This window comes from Biomphalaria glabrata, chromosome 5, assembly GCF_947242115.1.
Source record: "Biomphalaria glabrata chromosome 5, xgBioGlab47.1, whole genome shotgun sequence".
NCBI classification, from domain to species: domain Eukaryota; kingdom Metazoa; phylum Mollusca; class Gastropoda; family Planorbidae; genus Biomphalaria; species Biomphalaria glabrata.
Genome location: NC_074715.1, coordinates 42,517,610 through 42,532,120, shown reverse-complemented (window position 1 = coordinate 42,532,120; position 14,511 = coordinate 42,517,610). Strand labels below are relative to the sequence as shown.

The window sequence follows — 14,511 nt, the reverse complement described above, 5'->3', positions numbered from 1 at the left end:
ACGGTAAGAACCACACTGTCAACATATTTTTAAACTTTTCAAATATAGGAAATGATGCTTGATGGCTCAACATCAGACCCCGCTGTGGGAGGTTGCAAGACTCCCCCAAACCGCCTAGCTGGCCAGGAAGGGTGTCGTTCCACTACCTCCTGAAAAAAAACACATTTCTATGGTACAAAAGACTGGGTGTCTTAGACGTGGTTATTACCAAAGACAATGTGGTATTTCAGATTAAAGAAAATCGAAAAGAGAAAACACTTAGTTTAGGACTCCCTATATCTTTTTTGTTTGTTTGTATCTTGTGAGTACATATCGTAGGCAGATAATCTATGTTTCATAAAGAGATCCACTTAAATCTCTAACGATTTATTATTAGGAAAACATAAGACAAATCATGTTACCCTCCCCCTCCCCTTCCCCCCATTGACAGACGTTCTCTTCAATGGGACCATAAAAAATTGGTTAACAAAAATCCCAATGGAGTGGAATCGGTGACAGACCTATATAATTATTTTACAGGTAAAAGTAATCGAAAATTTTCGTTTCGTATATATACAATTGATAGCTAATATATTTATATGATTGAGCCTAAGTCTTTTAGTGAAATTAGTCTATCTGCATGATGCAAGATTAGTGGAGATAAACTATAAACATCTGTTTAGAAATATATTGATACCTGTTTAGACATAAATTGATTTAGCTTATTAGATATTAGATCTATATGTGACTTATGTCTGCCGGTATCTTATCTAGTCACGTAGTCCTAAGGTAAAAAATAAAAAATAAAAGTAAAATTATTATAATTTAATTATTATTTAAAAAATCATTAATTTCATTAATAATTAATTCATTATCATCATTATGATTACTAATACTAGACTAAGTCTAAATCTAGAGCTCAGTAACAATAAAATAAGCTCTTATATTCATTATTTGCCATTTGGAACCCCCCTTCAATTTTCAAATTCCTAATCTCTGAATGCATCACTCACTGGCACTCTTTTTGTTTGTAATTCATAATTTGTTTTTATGCTATGAGCTAAAATCGACGTTTGTTGGGGGACTGTGCATGTCCAATTTTAGATAAGATCATAAGTTCCAGTATTTTTGTTTTTCCAAAGCAGATGGCAGTTTTTTAGATTCTCGGTAACCATGTATGTAAAGCTTTTAGTTAAACCACCCTGGCAACTCACTCCCATATAAGGGATGAGGGCTAGATTATAAGCCTGTTAAATCATACACTGATGGGCATATCAAAATAAGCTTCTATTCATCTCTAGAAAGACATTCCAATCAAATTTATACTGTTAGCTGTTAAAGAAAATTTTAAAAAAGGAGGTGTCCAACGAATAATAATGTATTTAACTCCTTCTTCCTTGAACATGGCAAAATCGTAATAATAAAATATTATTGGAATTAATAAATCTATGATTTGTTCAATGAATAAACATGACCTAGATCGAGGTATCTAGAATATAATTATAATATAATTTATGATTGCATAATATATAGAACAATAAAAACAACACAAGACACAGATATTTTACAAAGAGAATTAGATGAATTACAGAAATGGGAATCAAATTGGAGCATGTCTTTCCACCCAGAAAAATGTTAGTTGTTAAGAGTAACAAAAAAACTAAAACAAATTAATTCCACTTATCTTATTCATGGCAAACCAGTAACACACAGACTAAAAACGTAAAATACCTAGGTGTTATAATAAATGAAAAACTATCATGGAATCCACATATTGATGAAACTACAAAAAAATCAAACAAAGCCATAGGATTTATTAAAAGAAATTTCTATAAATCAAATAAGAACATAAAACTAAAATGTTATTTAACCTTGGTTAGGCCAATAATAGAATATGCATCCTCCGTTTGGGACCCCTCAACTCAAGAAAACATTAAGAAACTGGAACAGACACAAAATAGAGCAGTGAGATTCATAACAAACGAATATTCACATTTGACTTAAGTAACACCTTTAGTAAAATCACTAAATTTAGAAAGCCTTCAGGACAGAAGGCTCAAAAGTAAAGTAGCAATCATACATAAAACACTGAACCATAATCTTCAAATACAAAAACAAAATTTAATAAAATACTCTGAAAGACACAAAGATAAAGGCACATTCCTCGTCCCATATGCTAGGACAAATTTGTACAAATACTCCTTCTTCCCTAGTGCTATTAGAGCATGGAATGGGTTGCCTGAGCTAGCCAGGAAAACCAGTGACTTGGCTGAATTTAAGTCATTGGTTAATATGCATGACTAAATGCATGACGCGGAGGACGTAATCATCTTCTTTTTTGAAGTAACGTCTGTATTATATAAGATAAGATAAGATGAATGAAAGAAAAAAAGTGCGGGCTGCCTACTGCAGGTCATCACGCCAGGTGACCTGGCGTCGAGGAGAGTGAGGTGTATACTAAGCGTGTAGTGTCACGTGGGGGGAAAGAGTCATATGAAAAAATTATAAGCATCTATTGGGAGGAAGGGGGTAAGGTGCACAAATCGAACATCGAAATTATGAAAACAAGAAGAGGTTCCTTGGATGGAAATTAAAAAAGAGAGAGAATATGTGTAGTTGAAATTGTCACATTTATTAAATTATAACAATTAATTTATAGATCTTTAATCTATTTTTCTGTCTGTTTCTACAAATAGAATATATATAAATGAATAAACTATAAAATGAAGAAAAAAAAGATCTATATCTATATATGTATCTGTATTTATATATATATATATATATATATATATATATATATATATATATATATATATATATATATATATATATATATATATATATATATATATATATATATATATATATATATATACAGAGAGAGAGAGAGAGAGATCTATAGTATATGAGGCCATAGACTATAAATACATATTGAATAAGTGAATCTACTTCTTTAAATACAATCTAAATAATTTCAAATTAACACAGATATAATTTCTTAGCAATTACATTGTGGTGTTCATAAAAACTTTGATCCTATTATAGTAAAAGACTATACACTTTGTTGTCACTTTGAGGTTGTGTTGCCCTAGATACTGTAGGCTGTAGTGTTGACCTATATACAGCGCCATGATGAATGACTTGTTGTGAAATATGTGTAGCTATGTTATCAGGTCTAAATGCGCATAAGTAAATCTGAAAGAAAAAAGTAAATTGAAAATGAAAACTTAGTTGTTGGCTTAAATGCTTTAAAAAATACAATGGAGAGTAAATTGTATTATGTTAGTAGTTTATTATTTAAATAATATGCCTATATAATGCTTGATATTATGACCTCTGACATTAATTTCATTTGTATCACTATGCGGTGCATGTATGTCAGCATGGCTAAAGCTATTCACATTTAGAGCGAACAAATTTATTTAAAAATGTTTTGTAAACTCAAATTCGAAGGTTAATTTGAATTTAATAATGAAATGAATAGACACTAATTTGTATGTTCATGTGTAAAAGTAAAAAATTATGTTTTCTTGAATGAGATCAAATTTAGGTCTATAGATGTTCCTCTCTGCGCATGCATGACCTCTCCGTCTTGTCTCATCATGTAGAAATGGTAAACATTGCCATAAAATACTATAGCTTTAATAGAGTTGGTCAACTTTTTTTTTGAGGGTCTTAAGTTTGTTTTAGGGCTACAATACATACACTACGGTCTAAGTTAGTACCCAAGGAACATTTATGCCAAGTTTGATCAAGATTGGTCAAACAGTTTTGATTTCTATTCAGGACATATATACACATTCTACTTTATAGTATATTTTAGTTGAAGAAGAAGAATCTACTTTCATTTTTTTGTAAGTTAAACCTTCACCAAATAAAAAAATAAAATAAAAATTTGACCTAGTTCCCGAAAGTCTACAATAGATCTATCATCATATTAATAATATTAAAATTAATTTAATGATATTATCATGATCATCTACTGTCTAGTGTGATGATCTACTAGAGTGTTACCCGTAACCGTAGTGTTAAAGTTAAGATTTAGACTAATTTAAAGTTTCAATACGTTTTGATTTTTTAATTCTTATTTTATTGTTTGCACTGCCACTACACTTGACCAGTTGCCTTGCCTCAGTGACACTCACCAGTCAGGCTCTAAGAGACAGAGTCTATGATAGTATGATATTAATCATTAATGATAATGGTGTTAACATGAAATATATTTAAAATTAATATAAATAATATAATGAAGTTTAGTAAATATTCCTCCTCTACAGCACACCTCTAGCATTGTAGTCATCATCTATACTCTCTACTCTAATATATATACTAGATAGTTTTCTAGTATTCGTCTCTGTAAATGTTACTAGATCTATATTTATAATCTCTAGATCTTAGCTTTCTAGTCTTCTTCTCTATCTACTTTTACTCTGGAGTCCTAGATCTAGAGAACTTAATTTCTTACATTTAAAATGGAAAAGTAGACTAGATTAGTAGATATACAGATCTAGTTCCAACCTCTTCAATCATAACCAGATTTTTCAAAATTTATATTAGAGACTTGTAAACAGTAATGTAGTTCCATTGTGTACACACAATGGCTTTTGAATGGATGAAATATTAAATAGATTCTATTTATATATATATATATATATATATAATATACCTTTTTTTTTTTAATTTGGTTGATTTACAACTAAAATATTTGTTCAAGAAATGCATTGCTTCATGATATTTTCAAACTAGATCTACTTATAATATTAACCAGTGCTTTTTTTGTAAAAGAATAGGTGCCGGTACTCAGTGATGTATTGCCTAACATTTAACTACTAATAAATTAATAATGAACGTTGAAATACAAGAAAAGTATTAATTTTTTCCACGCATTTAAAAAGGTGCCGGTGCGTACCGTCACAAAAAAAAGCATTGATTATAACAATATAACTACTTATAATATTCATAAAAATGATAAGTCTTTTTAGTTTTTATATTTAAAATATTCACAGACAATATTTTAATCATTTTTTAACTTATATTCTCTTTTTGCTTTTAGGCCAACGCTAAATAATAATGTCTAATCCAGGAGATTGTACAGCTGTTATTATGGCAGCTGGAGTTGGATCAAGAATGACAGATTTAACATACCAGTGCCCTAAACCATTGTTGCCAGTTGGTAGATTCCCACTCATCTGGTATCCGATCAAATCTTTAGAAAAGGCTGGATTTTCTGGTAATTCATTTTATGTTTACCTTATTGAATGCCAACGAGTGAAAGTTAAAGATAAGAGGGTTACATTTTAGAATTGATTTCCTCATTGATTTCCTCATGTTTTTTTATGATTTTCATAGCCTTTGTCAAAAGCCAGTCTAGGAAACTCCAAAATAAGACTACTGAACCACTGTGGTTGACTTTTTGGCCTAAAGAGTGATTTGGTCTGTGCAATCCACATTCCACTATAAAAAATACCTAGTGCAGGCTGGTTGCCTTACAGTGTTTCAAAAAACCTAAACTTAAGATGTTAAATAACCCCTGAGCAAGTGGCTGCCTCTCAGAATTATATATATGTGAACAAAGCACTCATCCTTAATCTTTGGAATTAAAGACATCACCATTCATTTATTCATTAATTTTTATTTTTTGCAGACATAATAATAGTAACCAGACAAAGTTGGCATGACCAAATTCAGAATGCTTTATCAGTTGATGGATGCATTGACCGTGTAAGATTAGAATACATAGAAATACAAGACAGTGATGAATGTGGCACTGCAGATTCACTTCGAATAATTGCAGACAGAATTAAGGTAATTATTGTATTAGACTGAGGCTTACGACAAATGTACATGACTTTGTGTATGTCTCAACATTTTGCTTGCTACAAAGTAAAATATGTACAATAAATCTGTATCTTTGCTTAAGCACTCACTTTTTAATACATATAATATATAAAAGATAACTTATCAATTCTTGAAATTATAAGAAAAGAGACAAAAGGCTTCTTTTTGGAACTTTTTTAGTCAATGGACCAAAGTTTCAGACCTCACTCCCCATCAAGCTCAGAAAGGCTATATGCATCATTACAATCAAGAAAAACATTACCAAAACTTAATTAGATTAATTTGACTTTTTAGCTCCATTTAGGACTGTTATGTTCTCAAAGTGCCTCAAAGCTTTATTGTTTCTCAAATTAAATTACAAATTAAACTATGATATTATTACGTTAATTATCAAAAGATATTTTGCTTTAATTTACAGACCAACGTCCTGGTTGTTACATGTGATTTGATTTCTGATTGTGATTTAGCTGATCTTATGGCTGTTCATCGCAAAAATAACTCTTCGTTCACAGTAATGCTTTCTCAGCTCCCTACAACAATAATTGGTGACACTCCTGTTCCAGGATTTAAATCCAAACAGAAAAATTCTGACGGTATTTGTGATTGTATTTGATCATTAAGAATGAGAATAAATACAATGTATAGTATAGCATATGTAAATTGGCTTATGGATAAAGAAATATATATATTAAACAAATCTTTTATTCAGCTGAAAAAATCTCCATTGGCTTTGAATCTTCCAATCTTGAACATGTGGTTTTCTGGAAAGCAAGAATTGATATAGAAGATGAAGAGGAATCAATTAGCTTCTCTAAAAAGTTTTTGGACAGGTATTAAGATAAAAATGTATGTATAGCATGACCTAGGCTTATAAATAATTTGAAGGCCATATACTTAAACCCAATAGAAACCCGGAAAAGTAGTTCTTAAACTTTACATTTACCTGTCTAAAATTAAAGGGGCTGCCCATTAAACAAACTTTTTGATCAAACATATACAATAATGCCCTATTCATTTTAGTTTCAGATTTAAAAAAAACTTCTTTTAATAAATAAATAAATGTCCAATGGCAGTAATTTTTTACTGGATACTGTGGAAAAATGGTTTATGCAAAAATGGCTAAATGTGCTATGTTTTTACATTTTTCTTTGAAATAAATCATTTCTTACATCTCACAAAAATTTTTAATTTAAGTGTTTATTTCTATTAAATTAAAATCCTTAATTACTGGTCAATTTATTAGATATTACCTTGGATTCTTGTGTACTTGTCTTGTGTCTTAAGTTGGACGACAAACATAGAGATTTACTGAATAACACTTGTCAGCAGACAATATATTTATAATAATATGAAATAAAATACATAGGCGATCCAGCCTTCAGGCTCAATGAATAACTGAATATAAGTTCAGGAACAAATAGTTAATCACACATTGTAAATCCAAAATATGAATGCATTTGATGAAGACACTTAATACAATCTCCTGCCTCTACAACCAAAAAATATATGTCTCTGAGGACCAAGTAACAACTGCTGTATGACGGCATGGTCAGATTCAGACTGAGACTTTCCACATAAAATGAACACGGACTAATCTAGTAAACACTAGTCACTTCATGTCACAGTGATTCTCAAACGATGTTGTGACAATGATCATCTGGTATGTTTTTCGAGACTGAACACTTGATCTTGTCCTGCTGGTGGGGTAATTAGTATCTCTGATCTTTCAAGAAACAATGTATGAAACTTTCACATTGAAACTTGAAAGTTTATCTCTGTTTTTATAATCCCCCTTCCCTTTTTTTTGTGTTCCTGTAAAGATATCCATGCACTAGAATACAAAGCACCTGGACAGATTGTCATGTCTACATGATCAACAAATACATAGTTCAATACCTTCAAGAAAAAAAGTAAGTCTGGAGAAGTTTTTTCAATTTTGTTTTATAGACTGAAAATTTAAAAGTTAAGTAATTTTGACAAAATAAATATTTTTTTAAAGGAAATATGTTCTGTTAATATCTAATAATGTATTCTGACAGAAACAAGTATTTCAACTCTGTTATGTTCATATCTAATAATGTATTCTGACAGAAACAAGTATTTCAACTCTCTTCAAAGTGAATTGTTGCCTTTCGTGGTGAAGAAACAAATGTCCACATTTGTCATGGATAAACCTTTGGATGATATGGAGATGAGCAGCCCTGAGAGTCCAGGCAAACAAGAGAAAAAGAAAGGTAATCTGTTATAGAATGACATGGATCTCATGCAGCATTATACAGACTTTTATTTAGCAATGAAATAAACAATACAAAACAGGCAATAACAATCTTTTGTTCACTTCTGATACATCTCATGTCTCCTGAACTAATCCTAATATAATCTGTTGTCACTGATTGTAAAAAATATTGACACCTTAGTAAACTGTCCTGCAATTTCAACTTTGTGCCCTAAGAACTTTCAGTGTCCAGAGTATTATACTAGTTGGACTAAAAGTTAGGTGAAGCATTTCATGTCATGGGATCATTAACTCAATTTTTTAAATTTATATCATAACAGAATGTGCTAAAATAATAGAGTTCTAAAAACTTTGAATATTATTTTTAAAAAATAAATTTAGTTTTATTGATTTTTACTTTTACAATGTGTGTCTTGCAAGTGGCTTAGAAACAATTGAACTCTTTGCTAAAATTAATAATAGTTTTCTAATTCTGTAACTTAACCAGTAAATATTCCTTTAATTTCAGATCTGGTAGACTATGCAGCTAACACTGACAATGACTTAAACTTGATCAAATATCTATCTCTAACTAGCTCTAGTTTTGGTAAGCATTATAGTTGAATTCTAATTCAGAATCTGAACATAGTGTATCACATTGAATATTAGCTCCCATTTTTTATTTCTTTTCTTACTTTTCATAATTGTATAAACGGAAAATTTGAATTGAATTTTTCTCTTTAGGGGTCTCCATAGAGAAAGTGTTTTCATGTTTCATCACATCTGTCCCTTGACTTTCATCATAGGTGTCCTTTCACTTTTCCAGGTCAGCAGCTTTTCTTAGCAGGATATCAAGACAGAGGCCTTCTTTTATGTTGTCCAGCCAGCTATTCTTCTTTGGAGAAACTTTTCTTCGTGCTTTGTCCACTTGTACATTATGACTGAACCAGCTTAATTTCAGTCTTTTCACAGTATTGAGTTCGTCCTTTATGCTTACAAAAAAGGCCATATGTGTCTTGAATGGTCTTGTATCCACTGTATATAAAAGTAAAATTTCACTAATGACTTTATACTGTTTACAATATGTTCATCAGTTAAAATACTTCAAATGTTTTCCCAAAATTATGCTTGTTTTTCCAATAAGGTAAACATATGTACACACTCGAGTAGAAATAATTGATTTTTAAAGCTAGTTGAGAAAGACATTTGTTTCTTAAATAACTGAATAGGAGTGAGACTATGCAACAAGGATTACTAAAGAAGTCAAAGTTAAAATAGTCTACTAACAGTTTGATCATACTGCTACTTACTTTTGAGTTCATGTGTAAAAATTTTAAAAGTATAAAGTGTAGCTGTATGATTGTGAGTGACCCACACTTTCCTATTAACACTGTACTACCTTTTTTTTTTGTGTACCAGGCTCAAATGAAGATGCACCTCAAAAAAATCTGATTGGATGTTATGCTTACAGACAGACAAGTGGTTTTTGTGTCAGAGCTAATACCATAGCTGCTTATTTTGAGGCATGTAAACAGGTAGGTTGAAATAAATGTTAGGTGAAGCATTTATTTTGTTAAATAGTTTTATATAAAATAAATAACATTAACATGAAAAATAGAATGTGCTCTAAGGACAGGTCAGCTGTTTTATTACAAGAGGAAAAAGAATTTTTAGTACAGAAATTCGAGTCTTTTATGGGACTCTAAATGATATTTAAAAAATAATATTGCAAAAAATAAAAATAAATTCTTTATCATTTGTAAACAATACAGAATATAGTAATCCACTTCTACACTAGTTCTTATTTAAAAAATGCAATGATTTTATATAACTGTATTAAGAATATATTCTATAATATAAGAAAATAGCTTTTAAGGCTCCTAAGTGACAAGAAAGATGCATGAAAGTGATGAAGAAGTACTAGTTAATGGCATAAATTATTGTAATTCTCTTTGGAGATTTGTTGCAGCCTTATGTCTTACATGGAGTAACAAGTATGCTCAAAATACTAAGGAATGGCTTGGTCATTTTTTAAATATATTTATGTACCAAATGAACAAAAAAACTTTGCTCATTTTTTTGGTAATTTTTTAGTTTTATTTCTCTCTAAACAGATGCCAAGGCTTATTTCCAAGTTTGTTGGTACTAAGAAAACTCAGACACAACCTAACATACCTGAGTCAACGGATATCAAACCCAAATCGCAGGTGAATGTTTGACAAACATGACACTAACGTAGTATTTGTTCATAAAAATGCCTAAAATTTCATCACAGTGATTGGTGGGACAAGGCCATGCTTTTTTTTTTTCATATTTAGCCCAAACATTTTAAGGGCAGCTGTTTTGGCCCAATAGTCATTTTAGCAGCATACTTTTTTGGGCACAACATGTTGTAGACAAATATTATATTTCTTTACTTAAATCTTCCTAAAGATGGATACATATTAAATTAAGTAAATAGTCTTTAAATTGTGTATTGTTTATGTGTTGATTATGCTTAGAATTGGAAGGCAGAAAGAGTGAAATTAGAGGTAGTCATTTGTAAATGAACCATATCTTAAACTAAGGAGAGACGAGCTAAAAGAAAATCATTAAAAATAGACCTCACCATTGACAGGGACAAGTAATATAGAAGGGGTATAGATGCTTATCCCTACAAGGTCAGGGGTATTGAATGATAGGGTAGATTGTAATAGGTAATCTTGATAGTGTAAGTTTGTCTACCCTCTTGATAGTGTAGAAAACAGACAGCTGTGTATGAATATGTTGTTGTTTTTTTATATATCTATACATACACACACATAATGAGCATGGTCTAGTTTTAATGTATTGTATTGTTTTGTAAGATATCAAACAACAAGCATATCACTTTTTATAATACAGTGATAGAACTGTATATATCATCTTCCTTACAAAGAGTAAGTTTATTATGTACAGTTTTGTGTTTTATGAGCTATTATCAAAACTTCAAGCATCAAATATCTGAAACAGCAGGTGCCACACATGGCATACCATTCTTTGAGAGATTTAGTGTGATTCCAAGAAATTGGAAAGCTACATTGTTTAACTGATTTTAGTATCCTATTCACAGAAATTAATTGTTAAACTGATTTTAGTATCCTATTCACAGAAATTAATTGTTAAACTGATTTTAGTATCCTATTCACAGAAATTAATTGTTAAACTGATTTTAGTATCCTATTCACAGAAATTCATTGTTAAACTGATTTTAGTATCCTATTCACAGAAATTCATTGTTTAACTGATTTTAGTATCCTATTCACAGAAATTCATTGTTAAACTGATTTTAGTATCCTATTCACAGAAATTCATTGTTTAACTGATTTTAGTATCCTATTCACAGAAATTCATTGTTTAACTGATTTTAGTATCCTATTCACAGAAATTCATTGTTTAACTGATTTTAGTATCCTATTCACAGAAATTCATTGTTAAACTGATTTTAGTATCCTATTCACAGAAATTCATTGTTTAACTGATTTTAGTATCCTATTCACAGAAATTCATTGTTTAACTGATTTTAGTATCCTATTCACAGAAATTCATTGTTTAACTGATTTTAGTATCCTATTCACAGAAATTCATTGTTTAACTGATTTTAGTATCCTATTCACAGAAATTCATTGTTTAACTGATTTTAGTATCCTATTCACAGAAATTCATTGTTTAACTGATTTTAGTATCCTATTCACAGAAATTCATTGTTAAACTGATTTTAGTATCCTATTCACAGAAATTCATTGTTTAACTGATTTTAGTATCCTATTCACAGAAATTCATTGTTTAACTGATTTTAGTATCCTATTCACAGAAATTCATTGTTTAACTGATTTTAGTATCCTATTCACAGAAATTCATTGTTTAACTGATTTTAGTATCCTATTCACAGAAATTCATTGTTTAACTTTTCCCCCCAACATCCACAGGTAGGTGCAGACTGCATGCTGGGGGAGTGTGTGACTATTGGTGAAAAAGTCTCCATTAAAAAGTCTGTGATTGGGAAACACTGCAAGATTGGAGACAAAGTCAAGATTACTAACTCTGTCATCCTTGGCCATGTGAATATACAAGAAAGGTAAAGGTTATTTTCCCTTTAAAGACCCACTGCCTACTTAAATCTCATATGTATCCTTCATCAGTGCCATTTTTTTATGTAATAAATTTTGCTTGAATAACCATGATTTAATCTTGACTGCAGCATTGGAGCTGTGACATCTCTATTTAGAGTTTTCTCAGTTTGTTTTTTTTGGGTTAAACAAAGAGAAATGGATAGTTAAATGTCAAGAGAATCTTGCTATATAAAGATTTATTTCTTTATTAGGATATAGTTTCTAGACTAGCCTTGCTTTTGTGTCAGATGTAAAACTCATTTACAGTCTAATTGTTCATTGTAAATGCATGGATATGCCTTCATTGAAATACTCCTTGTTTTGTTTTGGTCCTCCTAGTTGCAACATAACAAACTGTATCATTGCTGATTCTGCAAACATTGGAGATAAAAGTGAACTGACTGGTTGTATAGTTGGACAGAATCAAACTATCTCCACTATGTGTAAGTCCATATTGTTATACGGTGGAAATGAAAAGAATATGTTGCAATGTCAAACTCTTGTTGAAATATTACTGTACAAACATAGTTAACCATATTTGTATTTTTTTTTCTATTAAAGTTAAAGATCTGCTTTGAATTGGTTAACATTCAGTGTCTGTGTAATTGTTTTTATTTCAGCTAAATATACCAATGAAGTGATAAGTAACTCATCTCAGATGATGGAAGTAACTCTAGAATGACAATTAGAAACTCCACAGAAGAGACAAGGAAGTATTTCATGGAAGCTTATACTATCATTATTTGTTGGAGTCTTTATCAGTTTCTGTTTTGTTTTGTTCCAGAGGGAACAAAAGCTAAAATAAATATGAGAACTTTTGTTTTTGTGTTCTTTTGGTCATTTAGAAAGATTTTTTTTAAAATATTTACTGTTCAGTGGTAGGTAGGTATATCGCTTACAATTTTGAGCACTTACCATTAATACTTAACAATAATTTTTTTCTTAATTTTTTCATAAAAGCATTCTAATATTACTTTATTCTCTGGAGACCAATTATGTGAATAACAATTTATAATTTTTTTTCTAGCACTTCAAAAGGTCAGCTTAGCTTGATTAGCTATTGGTAACATACCAGCAATATAATTACAACTTATGTAGCCCTATTAACAAACATTTTGCAGGCTAAAGGGTAAAACTTCCTATCAAATCCAGGCATCTAAAGAACAAAACAAAAGCTTAACTAAATAAGTTTTGAACAGAAAGGTCTCAACGTTGTTCTTGATTGTAGTGAAACATGTTTTGTTTGAACTCAATAGAGAGCAAGTTCCAAACCTTTGAACTATACACTAAAAAAAAAGCTGTCAAACCATAACTTTAGAGGGAAAAACGCTGCACAATTAGAACTGTTGTCCATTGAGCACAAGACTCTCTGAGGAACATATGGTACATTGTTTTGCAGCATTGTTCTAAATTCATATGCAGCATAACAATATTGTCATCAGGTGTACCCTCAGTACCATACTACAGTATTCAAAGTGGGAGAGTATGAATACCACAGATGTTAACTACCTCACCCTAAGGTCAATGTTAGTCAACAATCACAAAGAGGAGTGGCTCAACCAATGGGCATCAGGAAACACAGGCAGAGCCATGTACAGAGAAATGACTACGCCTAACAAACTGGACAGTATTAACTTCCTCCCCCACAAAGAACAATCTACAATCTTCCAACTAAGAACAGGACACACACCACTATTAAATTACCACCTGAACAAAATAAACTCCACACAACTACCCCTTTGCAGACATTGCGCCCACCCCTTTGAAACCATAAACCATATCCTCTTTGAATGCCCCTCCCTAATCCACCTTAGGCAGACCCTACTTCCACTACAGCCCAACATAACCAACACCCTGTACGGCAGTGCTGAACAACTGAAGAAAACAGCACACTTTTTTTCCTTGGCACAGTCTGCAAAAGAGCTCACAGCTCAGCAGCAATAAAGCTGGCTAGAAGAAGAAGAAGATACCACAGATTGCTTTTCTGTTTACTCCATTGTCTAATATGGTCAGATCTGACCTAATCTGCCTAGATGCATATATATATATATATATACACCATACCAAAAAAAAATAAAATTACCTAGCCTTGTGTGACCTGTGCTGAAAGGCATTGTCTTCTCCATCTGCAATTTTTTTTTAATGTTATTTTTACAAAAAGGGAGTTAATCAAACCATCCTTTCACATTTCCCCTCTTGCAGCAAGGACAAAATAAAAGGAAATGAAGAACTTTGACAATGTATAAACAGACACACACATGCTTTGGTATAAAAGTATATTAATTTATTGCTGATGTTTCATTTGCACTTGATATCAATACAACTTACAGTATCTTTGATTGATAGAGA

The 14,511-nt window shown here is 30.9% G+C and overlaps 1 protein-coding gene across 1 annotated transcript; it reads left to right on the top strand.

Annotated features, from left to right (window-relative positions):
* The first annotated feature begins 557 nt into the window (after positions 1 to 557).
* LOC106062896 (translation initiation factor eIF-2B subunit gamma-like) lies at positions 558 to 12,981 on the top strand. The gene is made up of 13 exons (XM_056030659.1): positions 558 to 768; positions 5,033 to 5,209; positions 5,624 to 5,784; positions 6,236 to 6,410; positions 6,527 to 6,647; positions 7,638 to 7,727; positions 7,909 to 8,051; positions 8,562 to 8,639; positions 9,452 to 9,567; positions 10,147 to 10,239; positions 11,980 to 12,128; positions 12,502 to 12,605; positions 12,783 to 12,981. Exons 2-13 carry the CDS (start codon positions 5,050 to 5,052, stop codon positions 12,842 to 12,844), a joined length of 1,452 nt encoding a protein of 483 aa, XP_055886634.1. The 5' UTR covers positions 558 to 768; positions 5,033 to 5,049; the 3' UTR covers positions 12,845 to 12,981.
* Positions 12,982 to 14,511: the final 1,530 nt, after the last annotated feature.

Coding starts and splice junctions, on each gene's coding strand:
- LOC106062896 (XM_056030659.1), top strand. CDS start 5,050: ATGTCTAATCCAGGAGATTGTACAGCTGTTATTATGGCAGCTGGAGTT. Junction 5,785..6,235: donor TAATTGCAGACAGAATTAAG/GTAATTATTGTA, acceptor TTTAATTTACAG/ACCAACGTCCTGGTTGTTAC. Junction 12,606..12,782: donor TCAAACTATCTCCACTATGT/GTAAGTCCATAT, acceptor TTTTTATTTCAG/CTAAATATACCAATGAAGTG.